Below are 19,715 nucleotides of genomic sequence, written 5' to 3' on the forward strand. Positions count from 1 at the left end.
ATGTTTGTTTGTTTTGTTTTTTTTCTTCTCCATAATACACCTACCAACAAAATCTATTGCTATGGGCTTCCCTACAACAAGAAAAAAAAGCATGCAACACATGCAAGCAGTTTTAAGACCCCAACAAAGGTTTAAGCTAAGCATGAAAAATCAGTTTTATTTGAATTAGAAGCAAAGCGTATCCCAGGTAACACCCAAGATGTTGGCCAAGACATACTGAAAAGAAAACACACAGTTTAGATACAAATTTAAAGAGAGCGCATTTTCTTTTGAACTCACCATAGAACATGGGCGCGTGCTTTTTCTTTGTAACAGCCCCACATGCATTCTAATGCTCTATATCCCCCATCTAACACTTTCTCATTTTCTTAGTCACACCAATCTCTCCCACTCTCTTTTTCTATGGTCGCTTGTGCATTTATGACCACTGCTGTTGTTCCATCCATATCATTAGTCTTTTAAATGATTGCAATAAAAAGTCCAGTAATTATTCTTAAGATTTATGATTGTCATAAACTTGGCTTGATTTGAGGCCGAGTGTTTTCCGGCTAAAAGCATTTTGGTCTTTGTACAATATATGTGACATGAAGAAAGAGTCACACATTTGAGAAAATAATTGAATATTATTTATTGAAATTTATGATTTCCAAAAACAATGTGTGTGGCTTTACACAATTGTTAGCTAGTTTTTGTTTTGTTTAATGAGTTGAGAATATTTTTAATTTTCTATATATTGACGACGATTCATATACAGAAAAAGTCCTCAAAGCAAAATCCTTCCGAAAAATTTTAGCATTTTATATATTTTGATTTATTTATTCATTTAATATTTTTAAACCCACCATCGAAGGATAGGGGGTATATTCATTTAGTCATTCCGTTTGCAACACATCGAAATATCAATTTTCGACCCTACAAAGTATATATATTCCGGATCGTCATAACATTCTAAGACGATTTAACGATGCCGCGTATCTGTCCGTCCGTCTGTTGTAATCACTCTAGATCCTACAAAAATTGAGATATTAAGCTCAAATTTGGCACAGATACGTCTTTTTGATGCACGCTGGTTAAGTTCTTGAACGGGCCAAATAGAACCGTAGTTGGATATAGCTGCTATATAGATTTTCCTATAAAGTGTCTAATGCCCATAAAAACGTTATTTTTCATCCCATTTTTCTGAAATTTGAAACAGTGAGTAGTTTAAGGCTTCCCGACAATTGACCCAAATATGTTTCAGATCGGACTATATTTAGATATAGCTACGATATAGACCGATCTCCCGATAAAGGGTCTGCAGGCCATAAAAGCTTTATTTATTACCCGATTTCGCTGAAATTTGTAACATTGGGTTATTTTAAGCTTCCCGGCAACTAACCCAAATATGGTTCAGATCGGACTATATTTAGATATAGCTACCTATAGACCGATCTCCCGATAAAGGGTCTAAAGGCCAGAAAAGCTCTATTTATTACCCGATTTCGCTCAAATTTGTTACAGTGAGTTTTTCTGAGCCTCGATATCTGACCTTAATATGATTCTGATCGGTTTATAATTGGATATATCTGCCAAAAAGACCAATATTTTGTTCTACAAAATTGGATAGTGACATTTCACATAGAGCCCAACATCTGTGAGCCTTCTCAGTACGCTCCTGAATGTGACACTTCCAATTCAGTTTCCTGTCCAAGATCATACCTAAGTATTTTACCTTGTCAGATATCGAAATCGACCACGTTTCCTCAATAGGGCAATTTCGATATCTGACAAGGTCAAATACTTGGGTGTGATCTTGGACAGGAAACTGAATTGGAAGTGTCACATTCAGGAGCGTACTGAGAAGGCTCACAGATGTTGGGCTCTATGTAGTTGGGCACTATATAATGTAGCCTTAAAATAGGTTTATTTGACAGTTTGCCTTCATAGATCTGTCCAATAAGACCTATTTTAGGGCTATATTAAGCTTTGTGTATGCGGCCGTTAATCTTTTTAATTTTGTTATATTATTTTATTTGAAATGGTTTTTTATATATAATTCATTAATACTATTTGATTTACATGAATTTATTTAATTTTTTCATCAGTTTTTTTATTTTAAGTTATTTATGATTTAACGTTTCTTTAAATTGTTTAATTAATTTTTTATGTTTAGACCTGTAAGTTTTCTCCTATTCTCACTATACACCATCAATTTGGTTGACTTACGAGTATTTTTTATGATCCTGATTCTCAGATTGGGAGGTTGATGACCAAATAAAAAATAATAATTTCACAAATAAACCAATGAGAAAAGACCCCAAAAACCAAACCAAAAACCTCTCATAACTCATGGTGCCATGGTGTTTTCTGTGATATCGGAGCATGTTTTTTCCTGTGAATACACATAAAATACCTAAAACAGCATGACATATTGCACGATTTTAAATTTAAACTCCTTTCGAAAATAACAAAGGCAACAGCAGCAGCAACAACAACAAAAGCAATGAACACAAAAGCCAAAAACGTGCATTGACAAAACTCAACAGCGTCTTTAATAAAAGCCGCCTTTTTTACCTCTCCTTCTCCACTGCAGGCACTTGAAAACCGAAGGCAAAAAACAAAACAAGCGAACGAAAGCCAAAGCATAGAGATGAACGGGGAAGATAATGTTTAAACTGGGCTTAAGCCCAAGAGGCTTTGTAAAAACATTTGTGGAAACGAGTTGTAATATCGGGGAGGATTGCGAACCGGGGGAGTTTTTAACAGTAATAAAACAAATAAACTTTTGTTATAACAATAAGTCAAACAAATGTTGTAGGACCAACATAAAGATCTGTGCAAACTTTTGCAATTTCGCAAAATCTCTCTTTCTCTCCCTGTGGCTTTTTACTCAACGAAACTCATTCGAGCATAATAATGAGAGTTAAGAGATGAACATATGATATAGGGACCCGAAAACCTGGTAATGTTTTGAAGTGCTTGAAGATGAGGGAGAGTAGGGAAAAATATCTGTAAAATCAACAAAAGGTTAGTTGAAGGGGAGAGGGAGAGAGAGAGAGGGGTCGATATAAAAACACAATTACTAGAAACTCTAAACGAAAAGGAATCCAGGTGTCTAAGAAAGAAATGCCCACAGAAAACCCCACTCACACACCTAAGCATTTGAAGAGAACAAGCATCGCATTGAACGAAGAAGTAGTGGCAGGCACACAATCATGATGATGAAGTAGAAGTGAAGAAGTAGTGGTTGTATAGTCTTTTACCCGTATTCATCACTCCAGTTCCACGAATCTGTAGACCAAAACATGGAACAAAACTCTAAATGCAACAACAGTGAGGCAGCACCGCATTGAATTCTTTTTGAAAGAAAACCGGTAACATAAGTCTGACTACCAGAGGGCATACACGTCGCCGTCTATGTTGGTTATCCACACACACACACACACACCCATACATGCCGAGACACTGGAAGGTTAGGTTGAAGTGCCAAACGAATTAAGTGATGGTTATGAAGGAAATATTAAATAAATTTTAATTTTTTCGGCCTTAAATCATTTTTTTACTTAGGTATGGATTTTTAAAATTGTAATATGTTTTAAGATATAACACTCAAAATTTGTACCAAAAATTAATATTGGGTTTTTACTTTAATGATTTAAAGCTTTACTACCACGAAATCAGTTAATTTCTTAATTCGATTTTGGTATTTGTTCTCCCATTGGACAGAAATCCCATTTTATGGGATCGTGATATATTACGAAGCTTTATACCGATGCACTATGTATTTAAAAAACCAATAACTTCCAGACTTAGTTAAACTGTCAGTTGATCTTTAATCATACTTTCTATATTTGGAGGTATTCTTAAATTTTAAATATGAATTGTGAGAATGAAGTCTTCCATTTTTAAATTTTTATAGTTAAGTCATTTTGCTTGATTTTACTGACCACACAATTGCCTTTTTTTGTCTGTCCATCTGTGGCGATTTTTTTTTTTGTTCATAGTCAAACATGTTTGGGGCAGAATATTTTTGTATTTTGCCCAAATGAAACAACATCACAAACACGAAGAAGAGCAAAGAAAAAGTACAACAAAAAGAATAAAACAGCAAAAACAACAACGAACAGACAACGATAACAACAGCATAACACAAAGATTTGTTAAGAGTTAAAAAGAACAGCGTTATACAATTGTTTTGTTGCTGCCGCACGACTCAAGTTGTTGGAAGGTATGGCTGTTGGTTTGCTGGAGTTGTTGATGATGTTGCTGCATTTTCGATATATTAACAGAGCAGAACCAACGACCTAAGCCAGGCTGCAAACAACAAAACATTGTATAATACAATAGGAATTCCTGGGTGTTTCAATGTTTTTTTGGTAAGCTGTTCTTATTTGCTTTCTCACTTTTCTTTCCATCTTTCTCTTTGCCTAAGAAAAAGAAGAAAGTTTCTTGCTGGCAGTGTAATCAGCAAACATTTTGGTTTTGTGTTCCCTTTGCCCTCCAAGAGATGCTGTAGCTGTTGAGGCTATCAATCATTTAATGGTTGCTTATAATTCCTTCAATCGTTTGCTTTTAAACAAATTCATGGCGTCTAAGTTTGATGTTGATGCTAAGGCTAGCTTTTGAGTTGGGTTTGTAGCTAATGTCGTGGATGTTTGTTGCTTAAGTCTTTTGTTTTTAATGACCACAAATGCCAAACGTTTTTATTTTTCTCTTGTTTTTGGTTTTGGCTTGCCTTAAGCCATTCTATGAACATTCTCAAACATTCTATTGGATCTAGAGAGTTTTTTGTCTCCCTTAACATTTCATTTAGATAGATTAATCAAAAAGTCACGAGAAGGAATAAAGTGGCCCAAAGTAAAGAGCTGGGTGAATAAGCAAAAAATAAACCAAGAACATTCTGTACACTGTATATAATGCTAAAGTCGTGTCCAAGACTTTTGCGTATATTTTTTGCTTCAACTTTTGGTACTTCAATGCTTCCCCATTGGCCTTTTCATGATTATTATAAAAATTGTTTGCCTTATATAGAATCCTGTAAGAGACCTTTTTGTATGTATGTGTATGTGTTTCTTATTGAAGTAACAAAATTGCTTAAATCGGCATCTTTTGTCGTTTTGCCAAAGGTCTTTTTGGGCTGAGAATGCTGGGAGTTTTTGCTTGTTTGCCATTTATTTGTCGTCTGATTTTTTTTAATGAAGGAGAGACTGCAGAAAAACTGAAAGAACTTTGCCAGAAAATAAACCGAATCATTATTGGAATATTTGTGTATTGCATTGTAGCATTTGCCAAAGATGAACATAAAACAAGAATTCCGAAATATTTGCTAAAACTAGAAATTCAATAATTTCTTAAATAAAAAAAAACAGCTTTGGAGAAAGATAAGCAATGGCAACAAATAATGTGAAGAATTTTTGGTGACATTCTAAAAAAGCAAAGTTATTTGAGTTAAGAGTGAATGATGGGGTGAATTTCTAAGAAATTAAGATTGTTGATATGATATTATTTAAAGGTTCTCAGGTATAAACAAGAAAAAAAAACAAATTTTAAAGAAATTAAAGATAATTTTTTGAAGCAAAAAATGCCTCTGGACTTAAACTGGCCGCTATTTCTTTTTATACCCTACACCACTACAAGGTATTATAGCTTAGTGAATTTGTTTGTAACAACCAGAAGTATAGATCGACTCAAAATTATTTTCTGACTCGGTTTAGCAACGTTCATCTGTATGTCTGGCTCTCCATCTATCGAAAGCACTCTATCTTCCGAACGAATTATACGTATTGATCAGTTGGTTTGAATTGGGCCATGAGTTGATATATCTGCCATATGAACTGATTTTCCGATTAGACAAGTGATGTGCAACATCTGAATTAAGTATGATTTGAATCGACCCATAACTAGGGCGTAGTTTTAATGAGACTAAGATGAATTTTGCCATTGAATACTTTTAAGACCTTCAATATTCATATCGGCTCATAACCTGAAAGAACTACCATGAAATGGCTCAATACTTATCCGTATATTAAAAATTGCCTGTGAATTTCTTGAATGGCCTCCAAATTTATATTTTCACCCTATACTCATAAAAATAAATAGTCGAAAGAACTTAAGAAATTCCATTATTATAAAAGTTTCGACCCCTCCTTCCTGGGAAAACTTTAGCCTTAAACGTTTGATGTGACCGAACTTCAGCCTTGGTATACTGCTGCTACTGCTTCCTATTCCTTTCTTTGCAAACAGATTTTCATGTTGATTTCCTTAAATTCTTCCATATTAAGACTCTCGCCTTAAGAGAGAGCTTTACTTGGGTTTCAATTTGAAACAAACCAATTTTTATTGCCCTAAACTCTATGCACTAAGCCCCCATTGTAATCAGCACTTTATTGTTTTTATGACTTTGTTTGCCTTTAAACACACAAATTTCCATGTGTCATTCATTTTCCTGAACTCATTCATTATAAATGCTATAAAATTTTTATATTTTTCAATAAAATAATCAAAAACAAGCCGAAAAAAAAACTGTGGGCTTTGTCTAGACTAAACTGACCTTTGTTGGTTGCATTTGCCTGCCCCCATCTAGTTTGGTAAGGGGATTTTGTCAAACGTTTTTCTGTGGGTGTCTCTTTTAATGATTTCTTTTGGCAGATGGCACACTTTTGCCTGGGCGTTGGTTATCAATTTCCTAAATGACTACCACCCACCTGTTAAACATTAGCAAACGAGGCGGTGGCTGCTGCAGCGGCTTCTTTAAAAAAGTTCAATCAAAAACCCTTCTGGCCAGACCTTTTCCGTTTCCGTTTATTTGCATACCAATGAAACAAACGCGAAAAAATCAAAAAACAAGAAACTCAAATCGATGCTCTAATGAAGGCAGACTGGCAGGCAGTCCGTCTCTCATAAATACCTAATTAAAAAAGCATTTAACATTTATTTGTTTATTTTAACAAAAAGTCTGACTAATTTTTAACAAAAAAAAAAACTCGAACACACCAATTTACAAACACTAGCGCACACTCGAAATGCTACAAAAAAAAAAATCAAAAATGCGTGGTGGTTGTGCTCTTAAATAATATATTAACAAAAACAAACAGTTGTATATGTATGTAGGTATGTATAAATATATTGAAAATTATTGTAGTCTTATACTTCGATCAGTGTGTTTTCTTTTGCTCTTGCTGGCTCTCTCGTGATTTTGATTTTGTTTTCGTGTAGGATGCTAATTATTGTTTACACCAACATTATTTTTATTTCTTTCGTATTTTGTTTTATATATTTTCTTCTTTTTTTTCTTTGCTGTATGGAGTGTTTTACTGTCTTTTTCGCTTATCTGTTTTTGTACAACCCACTTGTTTGACAATTGGCTATGTTGTTATTGTTGGCTTTAACAAAGGGTAGGTTGTAATCGAAGATTCAGAGAAGCAGACAAACCCCTTGTTGTTTGAAAAGTTTCATCATTTTAAGCCATACTGATTTTCATAAGAATTTTTAAAATAATGCTAATTGTTTCATTTGTCATTAAATGTCAACATAATAATCAAAAGGCTTAAGTAACAAACTTGTTTGCGGCAAAAGCTTCCAAGAATCAGGCCATTTGATATTCCAATTGAGGTCTTTGGGAAATTTTTATTCGATTAATTAATTAAAACTAGACTAGCGAGTTTGTTTTATTGGGAATTGGCAATTGCAGCAAGAACCCATTTCCATTGAAGTAGTTTTTGTTGCTGGGCTTATTTCATTTCATTTTGTTGTTAGCTTTACTTTTGTAAGAAATTCAATTTTACTTTTTGGGTTTTTTTTTTTTTTTTCTTTTTCACTTTCTTAGACTTAACAAGAAAACGCCTACTTCTAATGTTGTTACATTTTTGTTGTTGTAAAGGGGAACCTACATCTTTTTCTGTCTTTGGTTTCTTTTCTATAGATGTTATGCATAATTAGTTTATCGTAGCATTGGCCTTACTCTTGATCCCTACAGCCCACCTTTTTTTTCTCTTGGTACGGGCTAACAACAACATCAACAATTTTGTACATTTGCGTACTTGTGGCATTTGGACTTTGGAAAATAGGGGCAGAGGGGGACTAAAATATTTACCAATGTCTTCTGCTGACTGCATTTTTAATTAATCATATAAACTTTTGTAAAACATGAATTCACCCAAAATGCACCAGTAACACCTACTTTAAAACAAAAGGAAAATAAATAAAAAAAAATTGGGTAATAAGTGGGTGTTTACAGAAAATTGGTTTTTGGAAACAAAAAGCTTTAAAACCTGCTCCATATTTTAAATGAAATAAAAATGAGTTTGGAAAACATTTTTTAATCAAAAGATCTTAAAAAATGGTTGTATTAGAAAAATAAAGTCATAAGAAAGAACTGTGTGCAAAAGACTTAAGACACAAACTTGAGTAATGAAAGTTCAGAAAAAGTTTACCTCATTCTTTTCTGTTTTGAAAGGGCTACTAAAAGAATATCAAAATGGAAAATCGCAACTAAATACAAAAGAATTAGAAGAAACTTTGGTCGAATACGAAAGACTTAAGAAATGAACTTTAAAAAATAAAATTATTAAATATTTAAAGAATAGTTATAAATATAAAAAAATCCCAAAAAAAAAATAAAACGAAAATTGAAAATAAATCCAAAATCCATAAGCCAAACTTGGAACTGTAACGAGTCAATGAAATGTTAATTATTTGGTGAGGTCTCAAGCCAAAATAAAAAATTTATAATTAAAAAAAACTGTGTGATATTTCTTTATTATTCACAGAGTATATTTATAAACATAAGCTATAGTTACATCAAAATATTAGGTTAGATATAAAGTAAAATAAAATAAAATACAATAAAAATAAAATGGGATAAAATAAAATAAAATAAAATAAAATAAAATAAAATAAAAAAAATTAAATTAAATAAAATAAAATAAAATAAAATAAAATAAAATAAAATAAAATAAAATAAAATAAAATAAAATAAAATAAAATAAAATAAAGTAAAATAAAATTATGTAAAATAAAGTAAAATAAAATAAAATAAAATAAAATTAAATAAAAAGAAATAAAATAAAATAAACAGATTATATAAAATAAACAAAAATAAAATAAATAAGACTTAGGAAACGAACTCGACAAGAGAACTTTTAATGAATTAGCGTTTTTTTATATGAAGATTAACAAAAAAAGTTAAGTGGAACCAAATACGTCTTTCATATAATGCAAACTCACGCTAATATAGCTCAAGCCTCAAAGCAGATGTCACAATTTGATAATTTGGCCCACAATGATTTACAGCATTTAAGGAGCAGGGGGTAAACTTCACACACATAAATGAGTGCTGTACGATTATAGTTTCAAGCATGCCGCAGGACGACATCTCTTTGTGGATGCCATTTTCCCGGCATAGTACCTCACAAATTTCGCCAGCACTATGACGGGGATAACCACCGCTGATAAATTTTTAGATGTTTTCGTCAGCTATCGAAGCCAGGCGTTCAGAGTCACTTACACTTTATTTAAGACTTTAATGGATTAAGCAAATTTTGAAGATAGAATAAGACCACAGCCTTACATTATCTTGTAGCCCCGTTGGCATTATGTGAACTATGCCCTTCTAATAAAATGTTAAAAATTTTCTTTAATATCAAAAGACTTAAGACGCAAACTCCAAACATTAACAAATATATTTAAGTATTTTGTTTTATTTTTTGTGTCTAAGAACACAACAAAAGACTTAAGACGCAAACTGGATATTTGGCGCCACACTAACATTAGCGCTTAAATAAATGCTCTTCCTTCTTATGTTCCACTTATGCTTTGCAATTTTTCATTTTAACTGTTTCTTTGTTAATGGGAAGGAAATTAAAAATAAAATAAACAATTCTTCTAAAAAACTTTCATTAGGTTAAACGTTATTTGGTGACAGTTTGTGTTACTTAAGCATTTGCATTAGAATAGCAAGGTGTTAAAACTGATTTATTATCCTATAAAAACGGGAGCTTATGCTAATGGTGTTAGAGAAAGAGAAAAAGCTAAATTAAATCTTAAATTTTATGTTTTCATTAACATAAAGAGGTACTAAACAAAATCTCTTTTCGCAACAAAAAGAAGATGGTGCCGATTAAAAATTATTCGATTAAATGGCAGTATTCTTCAGACAAAATTTTCGGAATACCTTTGGAATTTTTTAGTAGAAATTTTGTTTGAATATTTGGAGAACAAAAATTCATATAAGCATGATAAAAAAAATTAAAAATAACAATAAAAGATAAAAATAATCATTTAAAAAAAATGCAATATATTATATATAAGAAAAAAAAAAATCAAAAATATTACATTAATATGTAATCTAACAAAAATTGGTGATAACGTTCACGCCGGGATTTGAACCCAGGCGTTCGGCGTCATAGACAGACATACTAATCTTGGTGGCTTCCACTAATATCTAATCAAATAAGAATTAAGCACAAATAAGAAATGAGGATGATTAAAAATTAGGCAAATTAAGAAAGTTAATTGATTTCAAAAAAAGAAAATCATTAAAATTAAAAAATAAAACAAAATCAAATAAAAAAATGATATGGTAAGAGTCAATTATATCTTCCATCAAATATAATTGGATCATAAATAAAATCTAATTAGATACAATAAGAAAAAATTTGATCTCAAATTTGTCTAATATTTTCAAATTTTTTACTAGAGAAACTAAAAAAAATTATTTAAAAAAAGTATTTTTATACAAAAATTAAGAAAAAAAAATCAGTTCAGAAGTAAAAAAATTTAGGCTTATAAAATAAATTTAAAAATTATTTGAATTTCCATCTCCAAAAACTTAAATCATGAGTTTCAAGAAGGACCACAAGTGACAAAACAAAAGACTTAAGAAACGAACGTCCTGGTTTTAATTTTGTTGTAAAGTAAAAATATTTAAAAATTTATTCTACCTAAAGCGCCCTAAGCACCGAATTGGTGACGTGCTCATTAAGACCTAACTTAGCTTCCTCTGTTGTCTACACGTAAAAAAACTAAAACGTTTCGAATATCTTTGTGACGAAGATATCTATTGTGACGAAATGCGGTTTACATATATAGCCGAGGTGGTGGGTATCCAAAGTTCGGCCCGGCCGAACTTAATGCCTTTATACTTGTTTATTTTATTTAAGTTATTACCCAAGCCTTACCTAAAGAGCTCTTTAACTCGGTTGTTCGTCAATTACTTAAATGTATAACAATCAATTTTCTCGATTTTTTATTGACAATACATAGGACATGACACAAATTATGCAAACACATATCAAAAGACTTAAGAAACAAAACCGTATATGTGCTACAAATTCCTAGAAAAACCACAAGCCACAAAACAAAAGACTTAAACAACGAACATTATGGTCTTCATCTTTTAATGAGAAATGTCATGGGAACCATGGCTGTGATCATTTGTTGCGCACCTCATCTCCTCAAATCCGGCATAAAACAAACCGAAATAATAGTATGGAAATTTATTATGGATTTCTAATCGATTGGTCTACATGGAAACCCATTATAATTTGATATAACATCAAAGTTAAGCTAATTAAGAACCTTTGTTTACTTTTTTTTATTTGTTTAAATTTTAATAAATTCCAAACAAAGGCTTTAAACATAGAAACCAGATAAAAAAATTCTTTACAACTTTTTCCCAAAGAAAAAGTTTATATAAACCGTTTCTAAAAAGACAACAAATGATGTTAATGTCCCTTGCACATTTCATATATAAGGCATTTTTTGCTATCTTGGCAATTAATTACAATTTCTCAAGTTTGACACTTTTTTCTGTTCTATATATATTCTTAATAGGGTTCTCCACTTGAAGAGCATATTAAAACAAGCTGCACCTAACTATCTAAACTCTCCTTTAACTGGTAATTGTTATTTACAAGTTATGGCTTTAATGTAGGAAAAAAACGTATAAAAACACATACAATTACACCCAACATAGATATACAGATTTACAACCAGATTTTAATGCCAGCTAATAAAAGCAATCGTAAATGGTGTGGAAAAATAAAAAAACAAGCTATCTCAAAGATTCTCTTGCGCTCTATTGTCTATTTATCTGAGAAGTTTAGCAACTCTTAACCAGTGTTGACGCTTGTTTTTAGAAACTGTAATGAATGAGATGCAATTTTTAAAGCTCTCAATACAACACATTTGTGTTAGGCAATAAATGATATCATATATATATTTTTTGAAAATATTAAGTTTTTTTTCTATTTTATTTTGTTTTATCTTATTATATATTTTTTTATTTTATTTTTGTTTTTATTTTATTTAATTTTATTTTATTTATTTTATTTTATTTTATTTTATTTTATTTTATTTTATTTTATTTTTGTTTTTATTTTATTTTATTTTATTTTATTTTATTTTATTTTCCTTTTTTTTATTTATTTTATTTATTATTTTATTTTTTTATTTCATTTATTTTATTTCATTTCATTTCATTTCATTTCATTTCATTTCATTTCATTTCATTTCATTTCATTTCATTTCATTTCATTTCATTTCATTTCATTTTATTTTATTTTATTTTATTTTATTTTATTTTATTTTATTTTATTTTATTTTATTTTATTTTATTTTATTTTATTTTATTTTATTTTATTTTATTTTATTTATTTTATTTTATTTTATTTTATTTATTTTATTTTATTTTATTTTATTTTATTTTATTTTATTTATTTTATTTTATTTTATTTTGTTTTATTTTATTTTATTTTATTTATTTTATTTTACATTTCCTTTTGAAATCCCAAAAGTTACTCTGCCCATCCCAAAATACTTAAGAAACAAACCATGATTGTGAAGACGAGCCATTATTTGAAATCAGAAGACTTAAGAAGCGAACATCTTAATCATGCCATGAATTACTTAAATAATATACTAGAATGGAATACACGTGTTTGCAGAAAGTGCACCATGATTTGAATTGGTAGTGCATTCAGCTTAAATGTGTAGGTGTTTTGGGTGTAGATTCCCCCCAAACGCATTGGCCTGCGTCTATGGAAGCACAATCGATTAATTTTATTAAGTAAATCGGATTGCAGTTTTCTTTTGTAATCATATCTAACTTTCTTGTTCTCCATCTGTTTCCTAGCAGAACAATTGTATTCCCAGCATTTTGGTAGTATGGCAACTCTCTTTATTTGATTTGTAATATTTTTTTGTTCTCTCTCTCTCTCCAATTTTATCTCTCTTTGTTTATGGTATTGATAAAAAAAGCAGAAGTTCTGACCATATTAAGTATTTGTGTAGAAAGAAAAAACTAGCAGCAACAACAACAGAGACCACATAACAAATAGATAAATCCGGTCTCCATCCATACATCCATCCATTGTGGCTAACCTTTTAAGGTCATGCTTTTTGGAGGAGCTGTCTTTAGCTTAAGGCGCCTTCTTGTACTTAATAATTTTGTCTTGTTCATTTACAATGGCTTTTTATTGATTTGTATTTTTTCCCCTCTTTGTTATCTTTGCAGTTTGTATTGGTACCAAATCTCGTTTATCAGTGCCTTCGAATCGTGAACATCATTATCGCAACCTGAGGGATCGCTATAACAATTGCACCTATGTGGATGGCAATTTGGAGCTGACCTGGCTGCAAGATGCCAATTTGGATTTGAGTTTTTTGGAGAATATTCGTGAAGTCACTGGCTATATTTTAATCAGTCATGTAGACATCAGAAAAGTCGTGTTTCCCAAGTGAGTACCGATAACAGAAAATTTTGTGAAAAAAAAAACAAAATTTTTAATTACCTCATTCTCCTTCCACAGACTTCAAATTATACGTGGCCGCACTTTGTTCAATCTCAATGTGCAAGATGAACAGTTTGCTTTATTTGTGGCCTATTCGAAAACCTTTTCCTTGGAAATGCCTGCTTTGCGCGACATTTTGCAGGGCTCAGTGGGTTTCTTTAACAACTTCAATTTGTGTCACATTAAGACTTTGAATTGGACGGAGATTATTTCGGGTTCACCGGAGAAGTACAAATACCAATACATCTACAATTTTACCCTGCCTGAACGCCAATGTCCCAAATGCCATGAATCCTGTGAGGGAGGCTGTTGGGGGGAGGGTCCCAATAACTGCCAGAAATTCAGCAAAATCAATTGCTCTCCACAATGTGCCCAGGGTCGTTGCTTTGGTTCGCGGCCCCGGGAATGTTGTCATCTCTTCTGCGCCGGAGGCTGTACGGGACCCACACAAAAGGAATGCATTGCCTGCAAGAATTTCTACGATGATGGTGTGTGCAAGGAGGAATGTCCTCCCATGCAAAAATACAATCCCACGAATTACTTGTGGGAGGCAAATCCTGAGGGTAAATATGCCTATGGAGCAACCTGTGTCAAGGAATGTCCCGAGCATTTGCTGAAGGACAGTGGAGCCTGTGTCAGAAGTTGTCCCGCCGACAAAATGGCCAAAGATGGTGAATGCATACCCTGCAATGGACCTTGTCCCAAGACCTGTCCCGGTCCCACAGTTCTACATTCGGGCAACATTGATTCCTACAAAGGTTGCACTGTGATTGAGGGATCGATTCGAGTTTTGGATCAAACCTTTTCGGGCTATCAGGATGTCTACACCAACTACTCTTTGGGTACTCGCTACATAGCCATGCATCCGGATCGCATGGAGGTATTTTCCACAGTAAAAGAAATCACCGGATATTTGGATATCGAAGGTGCCCACCCTGCCTTTAAAAATTTGTCCTATTTCCGTAATCTGGAGGTTATTCATGGTCGCCAGCTGATGGAAAGCTACTTCGCCTCTTTGTCCATTGTAAAGTCCTCGCTGCAAAGTTTGGAATTGAAGTCCCTGAAACGCATCAATGCTGGTTCGGTGGTCATTCAACACAATGATAAGATTTGCTATGTCAATGACATAGCCTGGGGTAAGCTGCAGAAGTCCATGGAGCATGGTTTTGTGGTGGAAGAGAATCGCAACAAAGAAGAATGCAGTAAGTTGAAAAATCATGTTATATCCTTAAAACCTTTATAACCGTTTTGTTTTTCCTTGCTTTACAGAAAAAGATGGCTTTGTTTGTTCTGATCAGTGTAACAGTTCTGGTTGTTGGGGCTCGGGCCCAGAGCAATGTTTGGAATGCAAGAATTTTAAATTTAATGGCACCTGCATAGCTGATTGTCGAAACATTACCAAGTATGTGAAACAAACATTCGATGTATAAAAGTCGTCTAACTAACATCCATTTCTCCTTTTAGCGCCTATCAATTCGATGCCAAGACCTGCAAACAATGCCATCCCGAGTGCCGCACCTGCTCCGGTCCAGATTCCGAACATTGCGATGATTGTGTCCATGTGCGTGATGAAAATCGTTGTGTCACAGTTTGTCCCGACAACAAATTCTCCGACTATGGTGTCTGTCGCACCTGTCATCCCACCTGCGAGGGTTGCACGGGGCCCAATAACACCATAGGACCCGGTGGCTGCAAGACTTGCCATTTGGCCATCATCAGGTCGGATGGTGATATTGAGAGGTGTCTTCTGAAGAATGACAAATGCCCCGATGGCTACTATTGGGAATATGTGAATCCTCGCGAGCAGGGTAAACTAAAACCCTTGGCCGGCAAAGCCATTTGTCGCAAATGCCATCCACGTTGTGAGCTGTGCAGTGGTTATGGCTTCCATGAACAGGTGTGTCAAAAATGTGCCGGCTATAAGCGGGGTGAACAATGTGACGACGAATGCCCCTCGGATCACTATGCCGATGAAGTGAATCGTGAGTGCTTCAGTTGCCATCCAGAGTGCAAGGGCTGCACTGGTCCTGGTTCCGATGAATGTTTGGCGTGTCGCAGCTTCAAATTGTTTGGCGATGGTGATCCCTATGACAATACCACCATCTTCAACTGTACCTCCAAGTGTCCCCCAGACTTTTCCCATGTCATTTATCAATCGCCTCATTTGGGCACTTATTGCTCCTCGTCTCCGGTAAAGGGCTCCAAACTGGTGGCTGCTGTCGACAATTACATCTTCCTGATCATAGCCGTTGTGGCCTTGGTAGTCTTTTTGGGCACCTTGAGTGTGGTGACCTATGTGTGTCGTCAGAAAACTAAAGCCAAAAAGGAAACAGTCAAAATGACCATGGCTTTGTCTGGATGCGAAGATTCCGAACCCTTAAGGCCCTCCAACATAGGAGCGAATCTCTCGAAATTACGCATTGTTAAAGAAGCTGAGTTGAGGAAGGGTGGCATTTTGGGCATGGGTGCTTTTGGCAGAGTGTACAAAGGTGTTTGGGTGCCAGAGGGCGAGAATGTCAAAATACCGGTGGCCATTAAGGAGTTATTGAAATCTTCGGGAGCCGAATCCAGCGAGGAATTTCTAAGAGAGGCCTATATAATGGCTTCGGTGGAGCATCCAAATCTATTGAAATTACTGGCCGTTTGCCTCACCTCCCAGATGATGTTGATCACCCAGCTGATGCCCTTGGGTTGTCTGCTCGACTATGTGCGCAATAATCGTGACAAGATTGGCTCAAAGGCTCTACTCAACTGGTCCACACAAATAGCCAAGGGCATGTCCTATTTGGAGGAGAAACGTTTGGTTCATCGAGATTTGGCTGCACGCAATGTGCTGGTGCAGACTCCCTCGGTTGTCAAGATTACTGACTTCGGCTTGGCCAAGTTGTTAAACAGCGACTCCAATGAGTACAAGGCAGCTGGGGGCAAAATGCCTATTAAATGGCTGGCCCTGGAGTGTATACGCCACCGAGTCTTTACCAGCAAATCTGATGTGTGGGCTTTTGGTGTTACCATATGGGAACTTTTGACCTTTGGCCAGCGACCCCATGAGAATATACCCGCAAAAGATATACCAGATCTCATAGAGGTGGGCTTGAAATTGGAGCAACCGGAAATCTGTTCTTTGGATATCTACTGTACCCTGCTGTCATGCTGGCACTTGGATGCCGAGATGAGACCCTCCTTCAAACAATTGGTGAATTTCTTTGCTGAGTTTGCCAGAGATCCTGGCCGTTACTTGTTTATTCCTGGGGACAAATACACTCGCCTGCCTTCCTATACCAGCCAAGATGAGAAGGATTTGATACGCAAACTGGCGCCCACCTTTGAAGGCCCCGAGGCTGTGGTGGAAGCGGATGATTATCTGCAACCCAAGTCAACTCCCGGTCCTCACAATCATGAGGGCTGTGAAGAAGTGCCAAAGCTCAATCGCTATTGCAAGGACCCCATGAACAAGAACTCCTCCAATGAAAGTGATGAGACGGACTCCAATGCCCGCGAAGTGGGTGTGGGTGATCTGCGTCTAGAACTGCCGGTAGATGAAGATGACTATCTAATGCCCACGTGCCAGGTCTCATCGCAGACCACCCTCAACAACAACAATGTGGCCACCAGCAATGCCATGTCTGCAACCCCAGGTGGCTATATGGATCTCATAGGGGTGCCCACCAGTGTGGACAATCCCGAATATTTGCTCAACACCACAGCCAATCTAAATAGCCAAGAGGCGCCCATACCCACCCAGACGCTAGGCATACCGGTGGTGGTGACGAGGCCGCCCAATCCGGGACCCACAATGCTGGAAATCCCAGTAACGCCCACAGAACCTACCAGCTCGGATCATGAATACTACAATGATACGCAAAGGGAGCTACAGCCCTTGCACAGAAACGAGACGAGGGTGTGATGAAGCAGCCATCGCCACCGCTGCCTTGGTGTCAGCCATATACCAATGCCCTTGTACTCAATTTCAATTAGCGACAAATTCTTGCCCTAGGGTTTACAACAACAACAACAACAGCAATTAAGTGCCTTAAACAAAACAAGAACTTCCTAAACACTGTAAATAGAACAAATTGTAGAGAAAAACTCACAAAAAACTATAACGACACCATCTAGAAAGGGAGCGATTTAGTGAACAAACGAACCAATGAGTAGCAGTAGTAGTTGAAGTAGAAGACGAATAGTAGATCGCTCTCTTTCTCTTGTGGTACATCGACTGCATGGAATTATTTTTGAATTCAAGCCTTAAACGTGCCTCCATTATTTTTAAACAAAAACAAAAGAGAAATAACTATTAAATATTAGTGTATAAGCCAATATTTATTTAAACAAAACACGCACATACACACACTCGCACCAAACGTGAGAATGAAATGTCTGTAAAATGTAAATCACAAAGTAAATTTCTCTCTACTCTGTCTAACACTTCTATTCTAAAGTACTTCTGAATGATAAGTAAGCAATTTTTTCTACTGTTCGGGCATGTTCCCTGCACCAACGTTATAACCAAAAAGTTTTTAAGCTGTCAATTTTTCAGAATCAAAATTCAGAACAAAAACAAAAGAGATGTTTGTGTCCTTTAGAGAATCTACAGAATTTCTAGGTTTTCTGTACTTTAAACTATACATGAGAGATGCTCTTCCTTTTTCCCTTTTCTTTTTCTAATTCTTCTACGTAGCTTCTAAGTTCTAGTTGTTAAAATCGAACTGTGATAACCTGTAGCTCGTAAGTTTCATTTTAATATTCATAAACGCGACAAACAAACAACAAAAACCAACTGCAAAACAAACTAAACCTAACTTTAAGTAGACATTAAATTTTAGTTTTAATTACTATAAAATTGTATATCTACAACAAAAGAAATTCTATTTTTTTTTTAATCTAAATTTACGTTTCATTAAGTTCAACGACCAACAGATTAAATTATTATCGATCGATCTTTGAAACCTGTAGTGTTCTGGCCTTTTGGTTTGTATACTCATACTTTAGCTAAAGTCTAGGGGATCCTTATATCTGATGAGTTCTTTACATGTAAATGTTGACCGTTATTTGTTAATGGCAAATCTACATGTAAAGCCCATGCAAATAGTTTTCCACAACTTTCTCGTAATGATTTTACATTGGGGATAGTTTTTTGCAGACTTTTGTTTTGAATAATCAACTTTAAATCCAAGTTGTTGGAATTAAAGACTATGGTCCGTAGTGTAGGAACCTCAGAACACTCTAAATTAATGATAATAGAAAACGAAAAAAAAAAACACAAAGCATGAGTGCCATTATACCTTTCTCCCTCCCAAAACACAAAATCTCCCTATTCCTTTATTACTCCTCACCTGATTTCGAAACGATTTAGGCACCATTACAATAACCTGATTTCTTGATTTGAAAACGAATACTTGCAAGTGTTCAGTGTGAGCATGCGCACATTAGAAAACGATAGATTTTGCTTTAAAACAATGGCTTAGAACAAACATCTTCCGGAAATTGTTACAACATATTGCAATATATATATATTTTTTAATTTTGATCGAATACAGCAGATGATGTTATACTATACATGCACAATTATACATACATTACTGCAAGCAAACATAGAACTTTTTTTAAATGTTTATTTATAAATAAATTGTGTGTACACTATGTAAAGAGAAATTGCGATTAAATTTGTTTTAAAATGATTAATTAACGTTTAATGTTATTTTTGTATAGTTGATATATAAATATTATTACATAGGTATGTACTTGTACATTATTGTATACTCGTGTGTTAGTTTTTATCAAGAAAATATTTACAAAAAATAAAAACATATAAAATAAAAAAAAAAAATCAAATTGTGTTTTTACTCCCAATACGCCATGAATGCATTCCAAAAGTTGAAAAAGTGAAGATTATCTTGAAATTTAATTTGCTCATGGATATTATGTTTTATAACCACCAGCGGA

At 34.2% G+C, this 19,715-nt stretch overlaps 1 protein-coding gene and 1 long non-coding RNA gene across 3 annotated transcripts in view; both read left to right on the top strand.

Annotated features, from left to right (window-relative positions):
* Positions 1–19,436, top strand: part of LOC106096102 (epidermal growth factor receptor) — a 145,581-nt gene extending 126,145 nt beyond the window's left edge. For both annotated transcript variants that reach the window (XM_013263681.2, XM_013263679.2), the window contains exons 2-5: positions 13,493–13,715; positions 13,788–14,971; positions 15,039–15,171; positions 15,234–19,436. In XM_013263681.2, coding sequence (XP_013119135.1) covers positions 13,493–13,715; positions 13,788–14,971; positions 15,039–15,171; positions 15,234–17,676 — 3,983 coding nt within the window. In that variant the 3' untranslated portion in view covers positions 17,677–19,436. The remainder of the gene's footprint in view (positions 1–13,492; positions 13,716–13,787; positions 14,972–15,038; positions 15,172–15,233) is intronic.
* On the top strand, positions 6,435–7,127 carry LOC106096103 (uncharacterized). The gene is made up of 2 exons (XR_001222853.2): positions 6,435–6,566; positions 6,628–7,127. It is a non-coding gene; the product is annotated as an uncharacterized LOC106096103 (long non-coding RNA).
* Positions 19,437–19,715: the final 279 nt, after the last annotated feature.

This window comes from Stomoxys calcitrans, chromosome 5, assembly GCF_963082655.1.
Source record: "Stomoxys calcitrans chromosome 5, idStoCalc2.1, whole genome shotgun sequence".
NCBI classification, from domain to species: Eukaryota; Metazoa; Arthropoda; class Insecta; order Diptera; family Muscidae; genus Stomoxys; species Stomoxys calcitrans.